Here is a 26,676-nt window from a genome sequence, read left to right as displayed (position 1 = left end):
TGTTTGTGTTTTGAAGGTTCTTGCTGCCCATTGTTCATCATTTTTCTTCATTCTTAATAGAATTTTTCATGAGACCAGTCAATGATAAGTTTTGTCTAAACAGTTTAAAAGATTTATTACAGGAGAATCTGTTTCTGTACTCCTCCGTGTCACTGCTAAACTATGGAGTGGCTTGGGTTTTCTTTCTTTGGGAGTAGGGTGTTGTTTTCACTTCAAGATGACTCATTAATTGTAGAGGCACACTTCAGGATTTTCTATTCCCTTCATGGTTGTGAAAATGAAATACTTGGCACACAGGCAAACCAAAAGAGTTTTTACTGAGTACCTACCCTTTTCTAGTTGGATAAGAGCAACATTTGTAAATAGCTCTTAACTTCCTTTTTATACATAGTATAATTATGTGAGTAGTTACTTCATGGTTATTAAATGAATGGATGAAGAAAACCCTGACAAATCTAGAACCAGGAACCAGGAATGTTGATCTGGACTTGTTCGTCTAACGTAGAACCAGTAACAACTGACACTTAATTTTCTTTTTTTAATTTCTTTTAGGAAATTCCCTGGCAATCCAGTGATTTGGACTCCATGCTCTCACTGCAGAGGGCCTGGGTTCATTCTCTGATTGGGGAACTAAAAATCCCACAAGCCGCTTAGCAGCCTACAGGGAAAAAAAAATTTTTTTTTATTCCCATGTTGGTATCTAATTTTCTTTCTTTACTCCACTACTGAGTATGTGGCTTCTTCTAAGTTAATATTTTTAAAGCTCTGTTTCTTCGTTTATTTAGAATAATGAATTAGAGTCTAAACTTAAAACTCTGAATTTTTTATCAAGTAGAGAAATTTTGCCTAAACTAATGAAAGTATAAAATTAATGCCTTATAAATGTCCGTAACCTTCTTTGTCTGGAGTAAATAAACATTGTTCCCATTTCAGGGTTTGGAAATGAAAAGGTATGATTGAGAGGAGGAGGCAAACATAGAAGTAGGAGAGGTTCTTTTCCAATCTAGTGTAGAAATGGCTTTAAAGCACGATCAGAGGCTACAGAGTAGAGCAAAACCTTTAGGAAGTCTTTTGAATATAGCTCTTTAAAGAGATAAATCAAAGTTCATTGAGGGCATCATCTTTACTTGATACTTAGAAACCTAAAATCTTCCTAATTGATTATTTCTAAGGATAGAAAGAGTCTGAATCCTTGGTTAGTTTCGCAGTAAATATCTGTTTACCATTGTTAAATGGGTTATAAATAAAATACTTTTTTTCTTAATGTAATCTTAAAGTTTAAGATCGCAGTAGTTCCATTATTCACAGCATGTGCTCTTCTCCTGTCCCCCTCCCCTCCCTCCCAAGTCCAATGAAGTATGTCTTTGTTTCTACACTATTACCATTAATGAAGTTTTTCATGGGGAAAGAAATTTTTACTATGGACTGAAATAGGGTTTTTGTTTTTTGTTTTTTTTTTTAAACTGGGTTTTAATTACCTCCTATTCTAGTAAATTTAGAGCTTTTATATAGACATCAGTTTATTGTGCCAAGCCCAGTTGCCCCTAGAGGGAGTATAAATTTAGGTAAAGGAGCCAGGGGATAAACAAGTGTTGAAGAAGAAGGGGTGGGAGAAAAGGAAAACTTTATCTTGGCTCTACATTACTAAATCATGGTCTTTCATTAGTCTCTCTAGTTTATCACAACACGGCTGTCTTTTCTTCTCTTCAGCCCTGCACTTCTAGATCCTTTGCCTGTATTAACTTGCTTCAGATTGTAAGCCTAACTTATACTTATACTACCCCAAGTATGTGAACTTTCCCCCAGAACTCTGAGCTCTCTTTCTTAGAGTTTGTGTCTTATTTTCCAGTAATTCTTATTTATTTATTATTATGCTTGTTTCTTATCTCTCCTAGATTTTTTTTTTTTTTTTGCATGTTTCCCACATATCCTTTGCTCACATTTTTGCTGTAGGAAAGTTGAAATACACACTGTTGGAAATGAATGAAAATAATTTTTAGCCATCTTCATGTTATTAATAGCAGTTCCTCTCTGTTTACATATATTTAAAAGTTACAGAGAGCCATTTAAATTCTTGTTTGCTACAAACACCAATCCATGTGCACCTTTGAGTCAACAGAATAGGTATTCTTTCTGTTGTACAATGAGAAGCAGACTTTTAAGACATGACATTAATTGTAGTGCCAGGATTCACAGAAATTTAGAGCATGAGGAAACCCAGTGAAGATTTTAGAGGAAATTAAGGTTCATTTATAAAAAGTTATTTTTCTGATATTACCAAATTAAATAAGTTGTAGGTTAGAACTCAAATTTCCTAACTCCTAATATACTATTTTTTCATACTTTTTCTTCTCCCAAGATAAAAAGCTTTTATGTTGCTGTAAAATGGCAGTGTTTTTCCTCAATATCTCACTTTGGGTTGGAAGTGGAAGATAAGCATATAATGTAGCTGCCACATTAATTCTCAAACAAGTTGGTCATTTATATACAACAAGTTGTATATTTATTGTATTCTTAACTATTCTGTGATTTAAAAATAAGTTGAAGGTAATAATCACCAAAAGTCTTCTCATATACTTTCCCCATCTTCTCTTTTTACTGTTTAGTCATTCAAAAGTAAGAAATTTAAGTAAAGAGTATTTAAGAATAAATTCAGCTTATATGTATAACAAAATTTTGAATAATCAGTAGATTCAGAAATTAAATCTTAAAATTAATGGTTATTTCCTTTTACGTAACCCTTATTGAAAATTTTTCTGACATGTTTTCTTCTTAAATGAGTTGGGTTTTTTGGCCTCTTAAAAGTCTTTTACTGCTTCAGAGTTACTCTGTTAATCTGTTGATTTTTAATTTAATATTATTTAATAGTTTAAATATTAGGATAGTAGATTTGACTGAATGTATTGGTTTCAGAATGCATTTTAGAAGCTTGTGTTTTTAGTGAACCCCAGTTTAAAGGTTATTGCTTTCAGAAAGAAAAAATTTGGTTAATTGTGGCTTCTGGCTACTTAAAGAGTTTAGAGAATAGAGTTGTCTTGTAGACAGTCTTTTATTTAGTATTCTGGTGGAGGAGAGTCCTAATGATTTTACAGTAACAGTATTCTGTTAGCAGCCTGATAACCGAAACTCTGACAAAGAAATCAGACCTAGGAGGTGAAGCATCTAGGGAGTATTTTTTATGTTGAGGCTATTTTTTAAGTTGATTCTAGAACAGTAAGTTGTGGCTAGTAGGGTGAAAATAATCATTACCCCTCTTAAAAGACTAATAGCACTGCCCTTGAGGGAAGTGGGCACTGCAAGCTGTAACTCGGCCTGCCTTTGCGTCAGCCTGAGCGGGAAGGGTTCTCTCTTCCTGTGATACGTGCCTGCTTTCAGCATACTGAGTTTAACATAATTTCAAAAATACCTATAAAATATACCTTTCTGGCCCTTAGTCATTGTGCATAATTTATCTTTACTCTGAAATCTCATAATTGGGCCCTAGATTTCAGAGTGATTTTAAAACTTAGGAAAGCCACTATAGCTCAGAACATACATTTATGAGAATGAAGGGAAAAGGTGTAAAATTTCAATATAAGTAAGTACCTTGCTGGTAACATGAGAATTCATAAAATAAAAGCAGTCTCAGTGTTTTATTTCACATTGAATGATAGAGGATAGATACTATAAAGCCAGAGGAACTAAAAAGGGGCACACTGAGAAAATGTCGTGCTTTTATATGTCTAAATATATATTCATTTACATGCTTTGTCAGAGACCAAAATTTAGGAAGAAATTTGACTTTCTGGTGGTTTGTGGAGAGAGCTGATCAGAGGCTGCTTCTTGGCTAAGTTTCTGTCTGCATAGGCTGTTAACAATTGTTTCTCTGGCAGCAGATCTTGTTCATCAGGATTGCATCATTTCTGGGAGAATGGCCAAGGTCCACAGCCACAGTACAAAGACTGTCTGAAGCATATGAGGCCTGTTCTTTTTCTGAAGCGGCACTCCTCTTCCTGCCAGTCCTCTTCACAGGATTACTGAAGCAGACTTGTTCTGAATTTCTTTCATCGGATTGGTTGTTTATTGGACTCTTGTCTCCCAGCTGCTTCCGGCTCACCTGGCTGATGCAATTTCTTTTTCTGAAATCTCTGTTGGAGTTGTTCTTAAAACACTTATTGTCTGTCTTCTCTGAGAGTGACCTGACAGATCACACGGGTCTTGTGCTTTCAGCAAGTCATGTAGAGAAGAGCCTGTCAGAATGACAAATACAGAGACTATTGACCATTTCTGAACCCAATTAAAAAGACAGGAGTAATTATAAACCATTTCTGGCATGTTCTTAGTAGCCTTTTCCTTAGAAACTGTATGTATCAATAAGTGGTGACTTCTCAAAGAGTACTCAGGACTGGGAGACAAGCTGGTTGTGTTTGAGTCTAAGAATTTATTACTGTTCCTTGGGGTTCTGGTGGAGTGTTCTGATTGTAGTTAAATTGAAATTCCAGAGCATTCATTTTCCCCCTGCTGTATACCCATGTATTTATTTCTGTTTTTACTCCTGTCATTTTTTTTCTTTTTTATTTGTTGTTGCTAAAGGAGTGTTTTTCTTCCTTGATGTAATTTCTTCCTTTTGTTTACTGTTACCCTTATGCTTTTCATTTTTATGACTTCCCTGGTGGCTTAGATGGTAAAGCGTCTGCCTACAATGTGGGAGACCTGGGTTCAATCCCTGGGTCAGGAAGATCCTCTGGAGAAGGAAATGGTACTTTGCATTTCCACTCCAGTACTCTTGCCTAGAAAATCCCATGGACGGAGGAGCGTGACAGGCTGCAGTCCATGGGATTGCAAAGAGTTGGACACGACTGAGCAACTTCACTTCACTTCATCCTCATGCCTTTCATTTGTATAGTTTTGAGTATGGTCTTCTTAAATGGTTTCTAAAGAAATAGTTTATTTTCCAGTTTATAATAAAGTTAGAAATCCATAAGATATCAGCATAAAGAACTTTTATTCTACTGCTTGGTACTGGAATCCCTCAAACAACTATTTTCACATATATGATATATTAACACTTCAGATATTGATACCCTTTTCAGGCTACTGTTAAATTGACTTTGTCCCCCTCCCCAAAATCATGGGTCATCACCTGTTTTCCTTTTCCTTTTCGAATGTAGAAAGCAAATTAAAGCTCTATTTTCTACATGTCTTCCATTGTGTAGTTGAGAAATTGACTCTTGTCATTCTTTCTGTAGTAGGATAAGAGGATGGAGAGATGTGTTGGGGGAAGAAAAGAGTAATATGAGCATTAATAGATGATGGTGAGTCCCTGTCTAACTGGAGCATTACATGAACTTGATTAAAGAAAAGCTTCTGAATTTAGGAATGGGTCGGGAGAGAAGCACCTTCTCCGAGAGAGAAAAAGAACGAATCCTTTGGGAAATGGAAGAGAATTCTAATTGGATGGAAAGAAAAGGATCACCCAGAGACAGTACTTACCACTTCTTAACTCAAAGACAGTTGCCTTTTCTACCTTTTATTTAAGTTCTAGGTTTACCAGAAAATAATCTAACAAGGTTAAAGGACAAAGATAAAAGTACTAAATGGAACATAGTATGGTAAACAAGGCAGAATACAGAAGTGAAACAAAATTGCCATTAAAATATTATTTCTCTAGAATTCCATGCTGTGTGTCCATCTTTGTTATTTCTATCTATACTAATTCGTTTCTCAACTTTTTCTAGGTCTTCACAGCTACTGGCAGATAATTTTGGGGGACTTCATATTCAGAGGTCTATAAAAAGGTGACTGAGCCAAGTAAATTCTTTTGTTTTAACTTTTGCACTTTAATGAATACTAAAACTTTAATTTTTATATAATGGTGATCATAATTTATTCAGCAAATATTCTCAAAAACCTTTGTGCCAGGAAATATTCTCAAATACTTGTTCTAGACTTTGGAACTATAGCAGAGGATAAAGCACAGAAATCCTTGTCCTAGCTGAGTTTATATTTTGGTAGGAATAGAGACAAATTAACAAGTAAAAGAAATCTTGAAACTGTCCCACAAAGAGATGTTAATTCTTATCACTCTTTCTAGGACGTATCTCCAAACTGTGTGATAAGTTAGTAACTGCTATAACTACTAAGCTTTGTAAACTGTAGTAGGAGCCTGTTGTCTTATGTCGTAAAACTAGAGTAATTATAATTACATATTGCATATAGATAATGTTAGAAGTTATTCAGTTAACATTTTAATAGCTACATTTTACATGTTATTTAGAAGAGGAACTAGGTTCAGGGTTATATGAGAAATTTGGTTTTGCCATCTTTTTTGTTATTAAAAAGGCCCAATATTATAAAAGTATTACTTGAAGCAAGATAACCATGCTAATCTAAAATGCCTTCATCAAAAGAGTGGAAGTGGTCATGTAAAATTACAAGAAAGTTTTGTTTTATCTAGACACCTGCATTTTTTTTATGGTTTTGTAACAGTGATAGCTATGACAGGATTTTTTAGTGGTGTTGAGTAACTGGGGGTTGGGTTCTTTACTGAAGTCTAACACGTGATTTGGATTCCAGTATTGGTCAAGGGTAGTATGATTATTATTAGATTGTGTTCTGGTTATTAACTTAAGTAGCCTTTGGATTTTTTATTTTTCTTTAATTCGGGAATTATACCATGATATCAAATAGAGAAAGAGTTGTAACCAACAGCTCCCAAAGTTCAAAAATGCCCTTTTGGGCTTATTTGATAAGTATTCTCTCTTCTGTTTTTTGTAGATTTTATTTCAGTTTCCCAGAGGCTCAGAGGGTATACAGATATACTCTGTTTGAATATATTGTTAGGGAAAAGAAACATTTATGTGTAGGATAGGCCCAAAAGCAGAAAGTTATGCTAGTGACTTTTTTTTTTAACAAGCTATAAGGACAATAGATAGGAAGATCTTCCTTTTTCATTTCAGTCTCAAGTCGAATATGTCACCCCAAGTTGAGTAGGAGCAAGTGTATTGCCACACCCAGATTTTGGAGAGTCCTAGGTCCATTGGTGAGATCCAGCTCTTCCAAGTGTCAATGCCAGGGAGGACTACTTAGTTTACAGCTGTTCTAGCACTTTAAAATAATGATATAAAAGAGAGATGTTATTTTTATGTGTTCTTAAAAATCTTGGCCTGATTGGTTTTCTTTTACACATTAATTTGCTTCATATTTCAAAGTAAGAGTCAAGCATCTCAGATAATATCATTTTAAAACTTGTATTAATCTCCTGGATTGACTCAATTAATATGCTATTACTTTTCATTTGATTTAATTTTTTAGTGTAAATAATCATTTTCTACTGTGTTATTTGTCTTATCATGAATCAGTATATCAATCATGACTTCTTACTGTAGTTTTTTTTTCTTTTTTGCAAAAACCTTTGTTAATCTGAACCTTAACAGTCACATTGAGTTTCTTTCCTCCCACGTAAAATACTTCTTGTTCCATTCTTTTAATGATTTATTTTTTTTTAACAAAGCTCTAAAATCAGTAATTAAAAATCAGAGTACACTTTTTTCCTTTGCACCATACTTCCAAGTCTCTTAATCTACTTTTGTTTGTTTATGTTACTGAGTTTGTCTTTCTGTTCCCAAATTCCACTGGCTGTGGTCACCAACTCAAGGTATCCTCACTGCTTTTCCATGCAATGTTTTCTAATTTTTATCATGAAACTGTACACTTCGTGTTTTATGTTTTTATTCATACGTAGTGGTGGATATCACCTTACAAATATAGTTAATCATTACATCTTCTCCCCAAATTACAGTTATTAAAAAAGTTTAAAAGTAGTAAAAGGGTATTCTATGTCAAAAGAAGGCAATAAAAAGCAGCTATTTTCAGTCAAATAGATTGATCACTTTTATCATCCTATTTAATTTGGAAGGAATAACATTAAACTGTGATAATTCTTTTGACCATTATCTGACTTAAAACTCATTAGTTAGGTCCTAGAACATCTTGTTTGATAAGCAGTTGTGGAATGGGAGAAATGTGCTCATTGATGAGCAGACTATAACTTTTTCCTTTATCTGAAAAGAAAAAAATGAAAATAGAAATGAAAAGAGAGCATAATTTTTGTTACCTCAGTTTGTGGAACATTAATGCAGAGCATAGTAAACACGAACAATGCTGATTCCTTGTACTTTATATCTATCCCTTAAAAACTTCATTCAAAAAAATAGAAAAACATTCATTAGCATTTGCATTAAATTTAAAGAACTATCTGGTTACTAGATATTTTCATTTTCTGTGCTAGGATTCCTCATGTCCATAACATGTTGGTTGAGGCTCTGCAGCTCACCCCCACTCTCAGAGTGGCCAGTCTCCAATAATTGGACCCCGTGATTTCCACTCTCTGCTGTGTTGGACGTCATGAGCATTGCAATCCCTCTGGGAGTCACCACACCAGATACATCCTACTCAGATATGGCTGCTGGATCAGAGTAAGTGCTGCTTCCTAGGTAGTAGGTACATTACCAGTTTGTATCGAGACAAATTTCTTATGGGCATCTAATAGTAAATATGTAGTATTTTCTACACCCAAGCCTAGCCCATTATAAATGGCATTAGACTGTTCCCTTTCCCCTGTAGAAGCTGGAGGCAAAAAAGAATTAGAAGGGGGAGGAAAAGAATTTGGGAGGGGGGAGGTATTTCTAAGTAAATAATTAATAGAATTAAATTTTCAAGATAGTGATTATTTTCATTTGTTTTGATGGGTAAGGAAGATTGAAATAAGTAGGTGTCACTACCTGCTTCTGTAGAGTTAATGATTATCTGATGAATGGAGGATAAGGAGGAGTTCTCTCCTACTGATTTTCCTTGAAGGCCTCTTCCTATGTACTTCTCATTGTTCTAGAGTAAAGGGGCTGCTACTATATGGGCAGGTTACTTAGACCTTCTGATATTTGGGATAGAAAATGTGGAAAGTAGTGTCACCTGCTTTTTATAATATTCATTGCCTAGAAAGAGGACCTTCAAAATCAGTGGTACCAAACTTTTTTTTCAGCTAAGAGCAGCTTTAGGAATTCAGAATTTGTCGAAAAGTCCAATCCCTAAAATAGACTCTCAATTCTTGAAGAATTTAAATGCCAAATGGCAATGAAGGTAGGCCTTCATTATAAAACTTTATATATTATTCACAGTTTTAAAATTTTTAGCCTTTTGTATCCCTTCTCTTTTAAGTTGTCCGAGATTCCCCCTGCTCACAGATTCCCCCTCTTGTCCTTTTACCTCCCTTGTACCCAATCTTCCTTGCTTACAGAAAGGAAGTGGAAGCCCCCTACCTTTCAAGACGAAGTGGCACTACACCAGGATGTGAAAGTCCAGCGAAAGAGACCCAAGGGGCCTAGGGGGCAGCACACCCCCAGAAGCCAAGTCTATTCCAGGCAGTACCAGGGATTAGGGTCTGGGCTGGAAAAATCCTGGTGTTTTGAATATGTTCAGGTCCAGTTCAGACTCTTGATCCCACAGCCACTTCTTGAGTGAGGTGGGTGTTGCTCTAATTCCCCTGTTTCTCTTGCCATTTTCACAGTCCCTGGGGATTCTTTCCCCTTCAGCAAAGTAAAGAAACTGTTCCAAAACTCTGGGTTCAACTGCATCCCTGATAATAGTGGTTTTCTTCCTAAAAACTGAGAATATTAGTAAAGAGCATGTGTATTTCTTCACAAAGCCACCTAGAATAACTGTTTGATGACTTCCTTAAAGAGGAAGACTTAAAATGAAGCTACCCTAAGAGGCAATCTGTTATATTCTGGGGTAGTCTGTAATTGAAAGCAGTTTTTGGCCTTATTCCCATATAAAAAAGAAGATGGAGGGTGGGGGGTTGGAAAAGGGTGGATTGTGTTACTTCCAGAGCCCTTTTTCCTGTTATGTTTTGTTTTTATTTTTTTGCATGCCAAAGAGATTTAGTTACACCAATAGCTGAAGCTTCCAATTTTATAACTGTTTCCCAGACAAAGTATTTAAAAACTTAACTGCATCAGTAGGTAATTGTATAATGTTAATGGATTTGTGTAAAGTCAACCACTAGCCTCCTGTATGGAATGACTAACAAACTGTATAGACAGACAGCTCTAACATTTGTGAGAAATTTCAACAACAACAAAAAATTCAATATTGATTAACTCAACAAGATTGGGATTAGTAGCTAAGAAAAAGACCTAAAACAATTATTCTTAAAACATGTGTTTTTCCCAGGGGACAGAGGTGACTACCCATAACTGTTGCTTAGGGAGTCCAGAAATAATTACAGAATCAAAAAATATTTCTGGCCTAAAAATTTGATTGCAGTGTTTCTATCTCGTGAAACATTTTCATCTATGATCTCCAGACAGATTTCCACTATTGTAGTCATAGCTAATTTTTCAGTTTTTCATTTTGTATCCCTACAAGGCAAGAGAATGTCAACAATTAGCTTATATACCATTCTGTTAAATTGTTGATGATATTTGTTAATGCTTCATTATGCGTATGTCACTGTCACGCATATTCCACCGTTTTGGGCACTCTGAGATTAAACCTGGTATTAAGGGCAATATACTCAACTAAGTAAGAAGACCTAGACCTTACTTTATGGGATTTTAAATCTGATGGCAATGGTGTACATTATGGTTTTTTTTTTGTTTTTTTTTTTGTATATTTGTAGGAAAACCTCTAGATGTAACAATAGAAGGAAAGACTTTTTCAGAGTTTACTGTCCTGCCATAAATGAATTTCAGAGGTAGTGTTGCAACAGCAGGTTGCACATTGTACTTAAAACACAGTTGATGGAGTGTATCTGTTGTGAGCATGGCTTCTGTGTATGTGCCCAGCTGTCATAGAAGTTTAAACAGAGGGGAAGAAAGGCTACAATTACATTTGCATAAAATAATTGGCTAATAAAGAGATGCAAACCTAATACTCCAAATTCTTTATCAGTATTTTAAAATTTAGAGACGATCTGGTATATGTCAAGGAATAGCCTAGGAAGTCCTGTAGTTACCTATCAACATGTAATTATGCATTTAATCTGTAACTAGTATGGAAATTGCAAAGTTTCCTCATCAAAAGATATGGGCTTAAATTTTAGTATTTGTCACACATAAATAATAATATTAAATGCTATGCTTAACTACAAGTATTATGACAGTGGGATGGCCTTTTAACCTACACAATATACATTTTATTTTTATTCCCTAGACTTGCACATGAAGTGCATATGTTCATATTTACCCAGTTTGGAGATGGGTAAGATACAACCAGCATAGCTCCATCTCCATGGCCATCTTTTATCTCATGCCACTTTCTTTTTTCCCGTCCAAAAAAAAAAAATCCATTTCTAATAAACAGCTGTCATGTTTCACCCCATGTGTTCAGTGGTACAAAATCTCTTACATAAAATATGTACGGCTCTTTGAAATACTTATTTATGTAGTAAATTAACAATGCTGTATAAAGTTATTACTTTCTCTTAACTGTCCATCATAGAAACTAAATTCTACCTTCATTTTATTAATGCTTGTTTGCCTTTGGTTTCATTTAGGAAACCCCACCTGTTTCCTAATAATCAGAGCTGATTGCCTCTCAGTGAGCCATATTCAGATCATCTATTTCTCAAGAATACTGACCTGCATTCTTGATGTATTCCCCCCACCCCTGCCCAGTTCCCATCTTGCAGACACTCTTTAAGTAATAAAATGCATGCACTTCACTAACAGAGAATACTTTCCTATGTCTAAAGTTCTTCTTCACCTAGAAATTACCTTTGCTGTTACTTATAAGATCCCTTCTCACAGTTTTGGAGCATATAACTGGGTGAGTTGGATACATATCTCAGAATTTTCTTTTATCCCTCACTTCTCAGCTGACAGTGCACCACATTGAACTGCACACTTTATTCCCACCAAGTCCTATATTATGTATATTTCCAAGCAGGAAAAATGTTTATTACGTGAAACAAACAGTATTCATTATTCGAGTCCCTAAAAGACCTCTGATCGATCACTAAGGCTGAGTTATGTGTGTCTTTGGAGTTTCTAATTTGTGAATCTTAGTGCTAGTTTGCTAGCTAATTTAAATGACAGATAATCTTATTGTTTTGCAAAGTCAAAGTTGCATTCCTTAATTATCTTTCAGAGTTCTCCAAAACCTAACCAGTTACTTAAGCAATCAGTTAAAGTTCTTTTTGCCCCAGAACTTGAATTTTGTCCTTAGCCACCTTTATCTTTTTACTATCAAATAAGGGCTTACATTAAATTTCTTAACTTAAAACACATTTATAATTATTTTATGTTAATAAATTGTGCTTAAACAGTTTATTTTCCACTCAGTGTCGGTACAGAAAGATACTCAACCAAGCTTCTCAATAAGCCTGGTTACTTAAGATCTTACATGATTTTCTTTAAAGGAAGAAAGTTACCCTGGTTTCCAAACTAGTAAGGTGTAGTGGAAAGAGCACAGACTTTGGAGTCACACATTGACTGTGTGACCTTGGTAAAGTTATACAATCTCACCACCTCAATTTCACATTCTGTAAAAATGGGATGCTCTTTACCATGTTTAGTAGTTGGCAGAGTAAACAAATTAATACTGTAAATCTCCTAGGAAATAATAGACAATTCAGAATGGTAGTTAGTACTACTGTTGTTATTGTCACTAGAATAAACTTCTGAGTGCAGTTTTGATTAGTTTGAAGTTCTATGGTATTACCATGCAGCTATTAAATAATTGTGTCCTTGATATGCTTGCATGTCATTGGTGGATGAGAAATTATTATTCTTAATATGTGGAAGGTGTTTGGGGGTTCATCAAGATGAGAGGTATGATAAATATAAGATGCCATTGTTTTTACCTGTACTTTCTTCAGGGTATCCTGTCTTGGTAGTGAATGGAAGAGGGCCTGGTCCCTGGGGCAGTGCAGAAGGCACTTTCATCATCTCACTCACTGCAAATGTCATGTGAGGTTTCATGGAAGTATTAAGAGATCCAATTAAGAAGAATAGTTCTGAGTCTAAACCAGCCCAGAGTGGCTTCTCTAGGGGAAACTCCTTGCTCAGCTGGTACGTTTGTGTTTGTCATTAGGGACACCTTGTATCCCAGGTGCCTGCTTTGAGACATCTGCCTATACTGGCTTCATGTTACACACAAATCCACATTTAATAGCACTCCTACTGTTATTTATAGGCTTAGTTATGTTGATCAGATTGTTTCACTGAGTTCTTTCTCTTGCTCTAGTGGCTGGTGGTTGTGGAAAGAGGAGGGGTTAGAATGGGAAGTTAAGTCTTAGTTTAAGGAAAGATTAGGTGTTATGCTATCATGCGTTGCTTTTCGCCTTTGTGCAGCCCTGAATCTGTGGAGGCTAGTCCAGCAGTTAATGAGAAGAGCGTGTATTCCACTCATAATTATGGGACCACTCAGAGGCATGGGTGTCGAGGACTGCCTTATGCTGTGAGTATGCATTTATTTCTCTCCAGAGCAGTGATCTTCCTGGAGTGTAATCCATTCTTATACATTGTGACTTTCTTGAAATGTTTATATGCAGCATGACGAAGTTGCCCCTTTTGCACTTCCCTGCCTCCAGCGGACGTCTAGCCCTGCATCATTGTTCTTGTTTTTATGTCCCAGTTGACCTTGGCATTTTGTTTTATCACTTTCCTGGTTGAAGCCAAAAAACGAAGGGTACTACTTTCTTCTTTCTTTCCATATGTACCATACTTTAGGGGAGAGAGGGGCCAGTGTTTGGACACTGTTGATTTAAAAAATCTTATTTTCAGGATCATAATTACGGAGCCCCTCCTCCTCCGACACCTCCTGCTTCTCCCCCTGTCCAGACGATCATCCCTCGTTCTGACCTGAATGGCCTGCCGTCGCCCGTAGAGGAACGCTGTGGAGACAGCCCGAACTCTGAAGGAGAGACTGTTCCTTCCTGGTGTCCTTGTGGTCTTTCTCAGGATGGCTTCCTTCTCAACTGTGACAAGTGCAGGTAAGATCGTGTTCCATCTAAATCCAACCCTGGGTTACTGGGATTAGGGTTTCTTATTAGTAGGGAAAAGCTCAAAGTATTCTTTCTTGTGTTTGTTAATGTAGATGATTCCTTAGTGCTCCTTGGCTCGAATTCTCTGCACTAGGTGAGAATTGCTGACAACAAGGAATGAGAGATTGATCTTAAAGCTATTGAATTTGATATGAAATTTAATGTCCTGGAAACATTTGGTAGGTGGGAGGAAGGGGGTAGTATATGCAGAGACACTTCTCCCTTGTGTGCGATGATGCGCTGTGTGCTGTTGGAAGGACTACTTTAAGTTTGTTTTCCCTCTTTAGGGGAATGAGCAGGGGGAAGGTTATTAGACTTCATCGGCGGAAGCAGGACAACATATCAGGTGAGCCGAAGATGGGTTAGGCCCATGTTTTGACACATACTATTTTTTGGTTTTAGTATTCATCCTAAGAACCCCTCTTGAAAGTTCCCATGGTCCCCAGCTCTTTTCATGGAAAGTCCTTGAAGTCTTCTCAAAAACCGTTGTAATTCTGTTGTTATGAATTAATTGTATCCAGAATCAACAGTTTAGGCCTATACTAATCAAAATATTCCCTGTGAGTGCACACACACACCCCTAAGAACAGATCCTTTTCTGTGTTACACATCGAGACAAGGGAGCTTGGGAACCGAATTCAAGGGGGGAAGTACATATAGAGTGTGTATGCTTAGTGAGAAAGATACAGATAGAATTTTGTTTTCATATGGATTGTGGTATTTATGTTCTAATAGAGTTAATAGAAGTAATGACTTACTGAGTATGGGCTAGATCTGAAGGAATGAGCTGCTTTTTAACGTACTTGGGGTTTTTATGCACCGTGAACTGTGAACTGACCTTTTTTCAGGTGGGGATAGCAGTGCGACAGAAAGCTGGGATGAGGAGCTCTCTCCTTCCACTGTGTTGTACACAGCAACACAGCACACACCTACAAGCATCACCCTGACTGTCAGAAGAACCAAACCCAAGAAGCGGAAGAAGAGTCCAGAAAAGGGTCGTGCAGCACCAAAGACGAAGAAAATCAAGGTATGCAGGGTGAAAGTATCTTAAATAGAAATATGTCTGAAATAGCCCAAATGTTGTATGAAGAATACACCAAAATTCTTTTAAGAAATTTGATCCAGATGTTTGATGGGCCACTTCTGCTCTCTTTGCGAAAATCGGCTAATCTGTGTTACAAACATACAGATCAACCTCTTTCCGCCACTCCATACCATCACACCTGGCACTCAGTTTCTTTTACTCCAACCCCACATCCCAGGTGTCAGATCCCAGCCCCACCTGGCACAAGCCCGTGTGTACAGCTGCCTCCAGTCTAGGCTTCCACCGTCCTTAAAGTATCTCCTGCCTCCTCAGTCCCAAAACCCAGTCTGAAATTCTTGTGCTGGTACATGCCCACTTCATGTTGTTGGTTGATTGTTTTTTTCCTTGTTTCAAAAAATTCAGGAAACGTCTCTTGAACGGTCTAGGCTTACTCAGTGTTGTGGTCACTTTCCTGTATTCTCAACTAAAAAGTCTCCAGAAGAAACCTCTTCTGTTTTGTGTTCTTTCTTCCCCATCACAGCAACTTTGTTGCTTCTAGGTGACTTGCCCACCCCTTGTTAAGGGGATTGGTCTTTATTTCCTTCTTAATTTCAAACTGGTAAATCTGTAGCCTTACTTAATATTTTTATATACTTTTTCTTTTCGTGTCAGGGGTGCATATAGGATTTAAGTGATGCATGCTCTTCCCTGATAATTACCTAATTTCACAGTGGAAAGTATTGGTATTAGCCTCAGAGTTCACTGGCCTTATGCCACCCCTATTCTTGATAATAGTGTGGGGAATTCCATTGTATTTGTTACCTAGAATAAAGGGGACAGACTAGGACACTAGTTCTTGCCTTAGTTTAGTCTCAGATAGGTATAACTGTCATTCTTGGTACCAAGTTTTGTTTTGTTCTACTTGTTTTCCTCTTTGGGATAGGCATTTCGAGAGGGATCCCGGAAGTCCTTGCGGATGAAGGTAAGGGGTCTTCTTCTCTGATGCTGTGTTTTACTTCACTGTGATCTTGCATTTTGGTCAGCTTCTTTCCTGACATTGATGGTCTGGGAATCTTGGACTCTGCTTTTTGTTAGTTTTTAATTGTTGCCATTCAGATTTCATAGAGCCTTTCTCCAAAGTGGATTTTCTTGGCCATTTTCTAAAATATTTTTTCCTTTCTGTAATCAGGCTTCATTTACTGGTTTTTCATTAGCTGCTTTTCTTGGGGTATGGGGTAAGTGACATTTTGCCAAACAAAATGAGGTTGATGTTTTCCATCATTCTGATTGGCCTCCATCTCAGGAGTGAAGGTTTTTCTGGTGATAGGGGATCTCTTGTGCACTCACTCTAGCATCATGTACACTTTAATCACCATTTGGAAGGATAAATTTCATCAGTAGGAAAGTAGTAGTGTTGATAAGAATTATTCTTATTGGAATTACTTACTTTTGAACTATTTTCTCCTGGCATATCTACTTGGTATAGAAGACTCAGGTGATGTTAGTGCACTTCTTTTCTTTAGTTATCAAGTAAAAGTTTATGAGACATGATTTCAGATAGTGGTTGGATAATAGAGAAATTATGTGCAGTATTTAAAGGAACTTTCAGCTGATGAAGAGTTTGCCCAAAGGAAATTTGAATATACTGTCTGATATCTTCCCTTACCTATTTGTTGATGTAGAAGGACAGCATACCTCCCAAACCATTACTTACGGCTTCAAAGTATTTCATTAGAATTAAGGTCTAGTTTAGTTCTGTAATTATTCTTATGTCTGGATGTGTAAATGATATAAAAGCAGAATCTTTTTTATTGACCATTATAGGGTAAACATTAAACTCTTATAGTGAGGATAAGCTTTCTTAGGAAATATAGATATAATACACATTTATATGTGGAACACCAAATTGACTCATTTAAAAAGATCACAGGTAGCACTATGTATAAAATTAGAAGGCCTCACCTTGCATATACCCATAAACAGACTTCTAAATATCTGTATAAAAGATGGCAGAGGACTTGGAGCCCAAGACCACCAGAATCCTGGGATGTCTTGGAACACAGTTACTGTTTCTTTGCTGGATCTTTCTCCTGTAAGGAGACCTTTGCTTAGAGGGGACCTTAAATAGATTTATGGGGCAGACATAACCCTGATCCCAGGTGTTAAACCCTTTTCTCTTTTATCAGCTATTGTAACTTGCCTCTAGAAGTTTGAAACTTTTTGAAAGCTATTGATTGGCTCTCCCAGAAAACTACATATTAACCCCAAATATTGCTTACAGTTTTTGAGATGTTGACAGATAGCTCCATAAGCATGTTAAAATTTAAATAATTAAAAATTACTGGTTTATTTTGATTCTCATTTCATAATTCTGAGTTATAAATTCTGTACTCAGAATTAATTGTTAGTAAGAACCTTACCAAAGATCTGAGTGGGAACCATAGCATAAGAATGAGAAGAATCTTATCATTTGGCTTTTTAACCCCAAAGTTGAATTTCCCTACTGGAAACTAGTCTAAACCAGGGCTTTTTAACCTCGACACTGTTTGAGCCAACAACTTTTGAACTAAATAATTCCTTGTAGGGATCAGAGCTGTCTTTTGCATTACAGTAGGCTGTGTAGCATCATCCCTAGCATTTACTAAGTGCCAACAAAGCCACATGTTAATCAAAAATAACTTCAGATATTACCAAAAGTCTTCTTGATGGCAAAATCCCCACTGGTTGAGAACCGTTGCTCTAAACCCACTGAGATGGCGTCTCCAGTACTCAGAAGAACAGGATAGCAGACTAGACAAGAGTTGTGTTAGTGAACAATAGCTAAAACCATGGCACAGGCTTCCAGGATACATTGTTTAACAAGTCAGAGGTTTAGTGATCACTACTAGATGCTTAAACCTGGGAATTCTATTGGGGCACCCCTAATCCCCAGTCTTACGCTGCTGCTGCTAAGTCGCTTCAGTCATGTCCAACTCTTAGCAGACCCCATGGACTGTAGCCTACCAGGCTCCTCCATCCATGAGATTTTCCAGGCAAGAGTACTGGAGAGGGATGCCATTGCCTTCTCCCCCAGTCTTATAAGCTCCCTTAAAGTCTTCAGTTTTGCACTTTTTCTTTTGCTCAGCTGCTACTGTCCACCTCAAGCAGGCAGTGTTCTATTCTCAGCGTGTTGGCCTTAGGTGTTTGTTAGATCCTTTTGTTTATTGTTCATCCTTTTGGAATCTAGTGAGTAATGTGGAAAACAGTGGTATTAAATTTTTCCTTCCATTTTCCTGTTCCTTGGAGGAAGGATGGTAGACAGTAGTCGATCAAAACTAGTGACATAGAAATGAAAGAAAGCAATTGTTACAATGGGTGTAAGTGTTTTCTCTCTCGTCCATGGAAACCATATTTAATTTTTGTATACCTGTTTTTGCAAGTTTAAAGTCGACATGGATTTATAAGTAGCTTTGGTATTAGTGTCTTTTCCTTCTAGTCATCACTAGTGTGAAATCATCACTATCAGTGTTTGTTTTGTTTTCTGATAGCATCTTAAGTCCTGAACACCATAGGGAAGAACATATATCAGACTTCTGTATAGCAAAAGCACAAATAAAAGTATTTAGGAAGATGTTGCCAAGATGTGATAATGTTTCCTCAGTACTGTACTGTCATAGAGGGCAGTGATTTTCTGGTTTTCTGAGTGAAGTGTAGCAGATTATAAGCATTTCCTACACTGCATCTACCCATGCCACTCCCCCACCGCACCTCTTCGTTGTGTGGCTGTTTTGCAATGTCATAAATAGCGTGCTAGAAAGATATACTGAATGATAGCTTTTTCTGTGGGAGGCAAGATTGAGTTAAATATTTATTTGAGTAACATGTAGCTTTTAAGTGAACATATATTAATTGTATAATCCATGCAAAAACATACTCCTGGATAGTAGTAAAACTACCAATGTGAAATGGCACACTGATGTGTGATAAGTATTGAAAACTTAAGCAATGTGGGTATTTTGAAGTATCACTATTGTTCATTTTTATGAAGATTTTCTTACAAACTTGATGTCATTCTTCTGATAAATTTGATTTTTATGACTTAAAGATGGTCATAAAATCATAGTGATGGGATGTAATTGCAGTCCAGATTGATTTCTCACTTTATAAATGAGGAAACTGAACCTCCCAGCTTACTGGTAATAAAACCATGAGAGAAGCCAGATCCTGACTTCCCAGGCCATTGCTCTTATGCCACACCAACTGCCAAGTGAAAACTAATTTTCTCTGAATGTTTAGCCTGGCAGTCCCCCACCCCACCCCTTCCCATCCCATCCTGTCCCTTTTATGGACTCTCCTAATCTACTTGACCTTTGTTCTCTACAGAATTCTCCTTCTGAGGCACAGAATTTAGATGAGAATACAACTGAGGGATGGGAAAATCGGATAAGACTATGGACTGATCAGTATGAAGAAGCCTTCACTAATCAGTACAGTGCAGATGTACAAAACGCCCTTGAACAACATCTACACTCTAACAAGGAATTTGTGGGCAAACCTGCTATTTTAGACACTATTAATAAGACTGAATTGGCCTGTAATAATACAGTTATTGGGTCCCAAATGCAGGTAAGGATCAAAGGGTTCAAGACTCCTAATTAGTTGAGATGTTAAGAACTCAGAAAAAGGACATATTTTGAAATTAGCCTATCTTTCAAATGTATAAGGTTTTAGGATAACAAATTAGCCATCTGTTGAGGAGCATCTTTAACCAAAAGCAAGTTTTGATCACTTGAAAACTGTTCAGATACATACTTTAAGATATATATCTTTATTAATTAAAAATAGATAAATTAGGATATGGGAAATTTATACAGCCTCGGTAAGAATTATTAAGAATAATAGAAAGCTAAGCTCTTAAATTATACATAGAGCCACTAAAATGTTAGTCATATTTTTCTGAGATTTTTTTTTTTTTCCTTTTCTTTGGGGTTAAGGGGGTGGTAAGTTCACTATACAGAACCTATTTCCTAGAAATACTAAGACTTTATCAAATTTTAAAATGTCTCCTCATTGAGCTAAATAACATAGACACATAAAATCTAAAAGTATTAGTAGTGCCTTTCCTGCAATTAAGAAATAATTTAAATGTCTACTTAGTTCCTGTTGATATCATCTAATGTTAATACTCTGATTTTATTCAGCTACAATTGGGAAGAGTCACTCGTGTTCAGAAGCACCGGAAGATCCTGAGGGCTGCAAGAGATTTGGCTTTGGACACTCTTATAATAGAGTATCGAGGCAAAGTCATGTTACGGCAGCAATTTGAAGTCAATGGGCATTTCTTCAAAAAGTAAGACGTCATTCATTAAGTATTAAGGGCTAAAGTGGGTCTCACTGAGCAGCATAGCTGTAAAAGCCATCCTTGTGGGTAGGATGCCCTTGCAGGAAAACTCACGCCTCTCTGCTATTTGTAGAGAAGTGCAAATAAATCTGCAAGTTGTTTAATCTATGAAGTGGTGATGACTCCTTTCTAAGCAAAACATTCCTTGCTTTGTGCTTATTCTTTAATCAGAAGCAGACAAGCATGTGATGTTTTCTAAGTTGAGGCATTGCAGAGGACTGCTACCTCTTCTGCCATCATGTGCTTCATATTTGAAATCGTGGGGTGGCCTTTTTACTTCTGTTGAGAATTACAGGAGTTTTAATTATATTCCTAGACCATACCCCTTTGTGCTCTTCTACTCAAAGTTCAATGGTGTGGAGATGTGTGTGGACGCGCGTACTTTCGGTAATGATGCTCGGTTCATCAGAAGATCATGTACACCAAATGCAGAGGTAAGATTTCTGTAGCAACTTCTCTTTGAATGGAACCACCAAAAGGATAAGTCAACTGAAGAAACAGTCTGAAAACTTCATCCAGATTAAGGTCTGTAGATAGTGGTTATAATCTTTCGTTGTAAGAGATGAAAATCAAAAGTAATGGTTTATTTATTCTGACAGGATGAGGTCAAGGAGTGGATTTTCTTTAGAGAAGGCAAAAATGCGAAAAAGCAAGTTGGCATTTGCTAAAGAGAAAGAGCTAGGCTGGATACGAAGTCAGTGAGGTTATATTAAAGAATAGCCATACAAAAGATGTATCATTGGGCCAAAACTAAGGTGTGTGGTTTCATTTTTTAGATTTTAGGTAATCAGGTTGAAGGAATGATTGTAGAAGTTTCTAAAGTTGATTATTTGGTGCATAATGAGTGCAGCCACATCAAATGCAGCAAGAAAATCCACAGAGCTTTTCTTATAGACTAAGAATGTTAATTTTCTGGTACAGCTGAAAACAGCTTTAAGATGTAGGTCAGTGTTCTTACTCTGAGTGCTAACATCTGAAAATTTCTTTATTTCAAGAAATATCATAAATTTTCAAGCAATTACTGTATGATAGTATCAAATGGAATAACAGACTACCGTAACTAAGTGAGGAAATATTATTTCAGTAATAGAGGTTTTTTTCCTCTTACGGAAAGTTTCTGTTGTTTTTGATAAATCATAATCATTAGCCTTGTTCACACAGGTGCGACACATGATTGCAGATGGGATGATTCATCTCTGTATCTATGCTGTGTCTGCTATCACCAAGGATGCTGAGGTCACCATAGCATTTGATTATGAGTACAGTAACTGGTAAGATCTCCACAGTCTTTCCTAACATGAGTGGCCTTGTCTTACACTTTAAGCTGTTCTTTCTGTTCAGTCTGCTTTTGTGCCTTGCCATTTCCTTTTTCTTTTTTTTAACCTTTTGTTTTCATGAGTAATCCATTTTCTGCCTAAAAATTGTGGAGGGAAAGACAGAATGAGGGTGTCTTGTTCTGTTTTTAGAGAGACAGGGACATAGTGTGATACTGCTTACCAGTCTTCTAACCAAGGGTGTTTTGGCCTTTGCCTCTATGTAGCAAGAATAACAAAAAGAGTATGTATGAAACACTCGTAGAAATTACAGCAGTTATCTATTGTTACACACACAGCTGTTGTACCAACTATCATACAGAATAAGAATCTAAAGATTCACCTCATCCACTCACATCATCCACTCACATCATCCACTATAATCCAACTATATATGACAATGCAGAAAAACAGATAGCAAGTCATAGATGATTATGTGATGGGTTTTGTAAAATGACTGCTTCTTCTTCCTTGGTCCTTTTAGGCAATAAGGGTATATGTAGCAAATTGATGTCCAGCACAGGTACATGAAGAAAAGGTATTAATAATAAGTAGGGAATCAGTAGGTAAGAGTGAGGACACGGTGAAGGTAGACACAAGATAAGTATGACTACTTTAGACCCTGTCATGGATTCACTGCCTTTAAATAGCATAAAGACAATTGGGAGAATTGAATTTAGTGGGGACTTGGTTTCCTGTCCACTGAGTGAGTTTGGGTCATATAGAGAAACACAGAATATTGAAAATATTTATAGGACTCTCTCAGTGACTCTATTTAACTTGTTCAAAGATAATACCAAAGGAAATTACTATGCTAAGATTTCAAGATAATGAATAGATAATATAACTGATTTTCAAGGGTACTGAGACAGGCACTTTTGGTTGTTTCTTTGGAGCAGTAATTATAAAGTGGACTGTGCATGTCACAAGGGGAACCGGAATTGCCCTATACAAAAAAGGAATCCCAATGCTGCAGAACCACCGCTCCCACCTCCTCCAAGCCTGCCTACCATCGGAGCAGAGACAAGACGTAGAAAAGCACGACGGAAAGAGCTAGAGATGGAGCAGCAGAATGAGGCCCCTGAAGAGGATAACAACCAGCAACCAGAGCAAGTTCCAGAGAGAGTAACTGTATCCAGTGACCATGAGGTAATCTTCCCTGGTCAGAAGATGTTGCTATGGTATTGATCCTCTTCATATGAAGAGGATCCCAGGTTGCCACATGTTGTTTTATGTAGGGAATCTATGTTAACACTTAATACCCTTCATATCAAGGTGGGTATGCATTCATTCATTCATTCTGGTTTTGTCTTTTTTTTTTTTTTTGTAAACAATGTCAGGAGCATCCTTTTGGATACTTAGCAGGTTTCAGTGCAGTGAATTGTGTTTATCATCTGTGTTTACCATGTGACCCCCATATAAGTAACACTAAAACACTGGAAATTGTTTCTAGAGAGTTTTAAGCTCCCAGGGGAAAACCAGGGGTTGATTTTTTCCTGGAGTTTAAGAATACATCTGAATATTGCCTCTGTCTTAAAGGAAATAGACAATCCAGAAGAAAAAGCAGAAGAGGAGAAAGAAGAGATTGCAGATGACCAGGAGAACTCAGCTCATAGCAGGAGGGTGGGTACCTTCTAACATCTTTTCCTGCTGATTCCTGCTACCTATGGCATGTGAGCCCCTTCAGAGTTTATATCATTTCATTTCTTCAATAAGTTACTATACCATCACCTTTAGGTCACAATTTGGGCTTTTTCTATAAAGTAGATTTTTTTTTAAATTTTTTACACAGACACATAGTTCTCTAGTGACTATTATCTGTTGATGGTTTTAGGAGGTTTCTTACTGACTGTCTGGTTTCAAAAAAAACTGCCAGTGGTAACAAAATATCTTTGTTTGGGTTAACTTAGTAATTTCCTACATTTGTGTGACTTGACATTTGAAAAACCAACAAAACCTACAGTCATAATGGATTCAGAAGTTCTACTTTATGGCTGCAATCAGTCATGTTTATTTTTGCCCTTGAGAAGCTGTTGAAGAAAATCTGCTTGATTTTTTTTTTTTAACTATGAAAATGCAGAGAAAAATTAGTTTTGATGGCTATTTTTCTTTTGTATTAAAAAGTTTCAAAATAGCTGACCTCTTTTGAAATAAATGTCTATCAGTTTGCATTAATAATACTTGTGAAAAGCTGTTGTCTTCTCCTGGTAGAGGCTTCCTTCTATGCTAATGTCATTGCTTTCTAGACCCGGGAAGATAGGAAGGTTGAAGCCATCATGCATGCTTTTGAAAACTTAGAGAAAAGAAAGAAGCGGCGGGATCAGCCTTTGGAACAAAGCAGTTCTGACATAGAGATTGCTGCCACCACCTCAGAGACTCCTTTGGGAGAGGAAACAAAAACTGAAGCCCCTGAACCTGAAGTTAGCAACCCTGCTTCAAATATTGCCATCACAAGCAACCCACAGAGTGTTGGAGTGAACACCCGGCGGTCTTCCCAAGCAGGAGTAAGATGAAAAGACTCCAGGCCGTAGATAACGCTTGCTAATATCAATTACCTATCTTTTGGAATGGCTAGAATCAGCACTTTCAGCTTTGCCTTATTTTGCAATAAATAAGCTGATTTGCTTATCACTAAGCTGAATTGTGGAATTCAGGGAAACAGAATTTGAACAAACAGATACTCTCAGACTAGAATGGAACTGTCTACAATTTCTGTCAGATAAATTGTTGGTGGTGAATTCATAAAGAACTTGTGGTTTCTCTTTGGCCTTCTCTGTAGTATAGTTATGTACCTGATCTCTCATAGGATCCTCAGAGTTAACTCTTCCTTTTCCTATCTTAGCCACAAATTGTAAACCTTAAGCTAAAACCTCAGTATCTGAGGGAAAAACAGAGGATTTACCTTCCTTGCTAAGAACCTAAAATTTGATGGCTACTTTCAGCTGACTTTTGACCAATTTTATAAATACTTTTTGGAAAAAGAAGTAATAGACATCTTCCTGTAGCTTTTCTGGCTGGTTTAAATGTATACATTTTATAAGGATTACATTTGAAATTAATGTTTGTTAATGCTCACTTTTTTCACCATGAACATTCAGAGTGCTTAAAGTGAATAGAAAGCTGGATAAAATATTTGCTGACATTTCTAGTAAGCAGTTAACTTTGCTGTTGTTATAGGATGTTGCTGCAGAAAAACCAGTCCCCAAACCACCTCCAGCAAAGCCTTCTAGGCCCCGACCGAAGAGTCGAATTTCTCGGTACCGGACCAGTTCAGCCCAAAGACTAAAGCGTCAAAAGCAGGCCATTGCACAGCAGGCAGAGTTGTCACAAGCTGCCTTGGAAGAAGGGGGAAATAACAGCTCAGTAACTCCTACTGAAGCTGGAAATGTAGACAGTTCAGGAGAAAACAGGCAATTAACAGGGTCTGACCCAACCGTGGTATCAGTTACTGGATCCCATGTCAACCGTGCTGCAACTAAATACCCCAAAACCAAAAAGGTAAGTTACAAATCCATCTTCCTAAGTGTAGTCTGGCAAAAGTTGTTCCTTTGTAAAGTAAAAGGGTCTGTAATCCTCAGGGGGCAAAAAGTGGTCTATGAATTATTAGATTTGAGATAAAATGCTGAGTCCATGATACTACCTTACTTTTGTTCCCATAGTTTTTAGACAGAGCTTAAATTACTGGTAGCTGAAATCATTCCTCCGTAATGATCATGGAGAGGGTGAGCTAAGATGCCCTTGTGCTCTGATTATGCGAATCGTATCTTTGCAGCTGTTTTATCTACCTCTGTCCTAGTTTCTAGATGAGGATTGTCTTTGTGAGTTACACTGCTGCCTCTGGCCTTTACATCTGCAATATCATCAACTGACAGTCTCTTTTTTTTAACTTAGTATCTAGTTACAGAATGGTTGAATGACAAAGCCGAGAAGCAGGAATGTCCTGTTGAGTGCCCTTTACGTATCACCACGGACCCAACTGTACTGGCAACAACCCTGAACATGTTACCTGGTCTTATCCATTCCCCGTTAATTTGCACCACCCCCAAACACTACATTCGCTTTGGCTCACCCTTTATCCCTGAGAGGCGTCGAAGGCCACTTCTGCCTGATGGCACATTCAGCTCCTGTAAAAAGGTATGTCTTTGTTTACGTGATTTCTTTTCCTTTTAACCTAGGATGCCTGTAACGGTGACATATCAAACACATTCTGTAGATAAGCACACTCTGCCCAAATGAGTTTTTAATGAATTAGTTGTTAAGCCACAAATACTGATGCATCAAGAGTCAGTGAGACTAAGGTGGGATGTATACTACATTTTGGTGCTCAGTTTGTCTTAGCAAATTGTCTTTGTGTTCACTGTTTTCTTAGCAGTTGGTGACTGGGTAGAGAGGGGTGTTTTGTGTGTGCTCTTGTGATACTGGTTAACATATCCATTTGTGACTATTCTGTAAGATTGGGCCCCAGGTACTCTAGAGCACTGTCGCACAAGTTAAAGAATGATCAGATTTTGTTTTGGATTAACTCAGTCACTTATACCATTTGACTGAGAGTAGAGGAAAGTCCTGTCACAACTGACAGAATTCCTGTTCCTTGATCAAATGCGTGTTTATTCCCGAGTGACTGTGGAACCTACCATAAAGTTTTCTCTCTCTCTCTTTCTGGTTTCTCTTCTGTAGTTAAGTATTGTTTTTGGATCTAGTGGCGGTCGTATTTGATGGTGGTTTATTTTTGGAATGCTTTCTTAATTCCCAGAAGCCCTGCCTGTTTTCCAAAGGTGTCTCTCAAGAATAGATCACGCCCTCAGATCTGTAATGTCATTTTCATGTTTCTAGAAGTATAGGACACCCTTTCATTTGGTACCTTTGAGGTAGAGTCTGTTCCCTGGAACACCCTTTTCTCTTATCCTCAGATCTGGATTCAGGCTGCCTTCCTCAG

General features: G+C 37.2%; 1 protein-coding gene across 16 annotated transcripts in view; it reads left to right on the top strand.

The window, feature by feature from the left end:
• Window positions 1-26,676, top strand: part of SETD5 (SET domain containing 5) — a 78,691-nt gene that overhangs the window by 27,536 nt on the left and 24,479 nt on the right. For 2 of the 16 annotated variants that reach the window (XM_043885998.1, XM_043886004.1), the window contains exons 2-19: window positions 5,718-5,777; window positions 8,270-8,456; window positions 9,275-9,499; window positions 12,857-13,049; window positions 13,332-13,437; window positions 13,764-13,972; window positions 14,311-14,369; window positions 14,872-15,050; window positions 15,991-16,029; window positions 19,410-19,652; window positions 20,228-20,376; window positions 20,744-20,861; window positions 21,589-21,698; window positions 22,640-22,889; window positions 23,280-23,363; window positions 23,987-24,244; window positions 24,918-25,238; window positions 25,632-25,874. In XM_043885998.1, the coding sequence (XP_043741933.1) occupies window positions 12,958-13,049; window positions 13,332-13,437; window positions 13,764-13,972; window positions 14,311-14,369; window positions 14,872-15,050; window positions 15,991-16,029; window positions 19,410-19,652; window positions 20,228-20,376; window positions 20,744-20,861; window positions 21,589-21,698; window positions 22,640-22,889; window positions 23,280-23,363; window positions 23,987-24,244; window positions 24,918-25,238; window positions 25,632-25,874 (2,460 nt within the window). In that variant the 5' untranslated portion in view covers window positions 5,718-5,777; window positions 8,270-8,456; window positions 9,275-9,499; window positions 12,857-12,957. Of the gene's footprint in view, window positions 1-5,228; window positions 5,295-5,717; window positions 5,778-8,269; window positions 8,457-9,019; window positions 9,118-9,274; window positions 9,500-12,856; window positions 13,050-13,331; window positions 13,438-13,763; window positions 13,973-14,076; window positions 14,118-14,310; window positions 14,370-14,871; window positions 15,051-15,990; window positions 16,030-19,409; window positions 19,653-20,227; window positions 20,377-20,743; window positions 20,862-21,588; window positions 21,699-22,639; window positions 22,890-23,279; window positions 23,364-23,986; window positions 24,245-24,917; window positions 25,239-25,631; window positions 25,875-26,676 lie in introns of those variants that run through there. The other 14 variants (XM_043886007.1, XM_043886003.1, XM_043885999.1 and 11 more) reach the window with 13 other exon arrangements.

This window comes from Cervus elaphus, chromosome 24 (genome assembly GCF_910594005.1).
Source record: "Cervus elaphus chromosome 24, mCerEla1.1, whole genome shotgun sequence".
Classification (NCBI taxonomy): Eukaryota; Metazoa; Chordata; class Mammalia; order Artiodactyla; family Cervidae; genus Cervus; species Cervus elaphus.
Note: the sequence above shows the minus strand (reverse complement) of the source record. Positions and strands in the feature narration are given on the sequence as shown.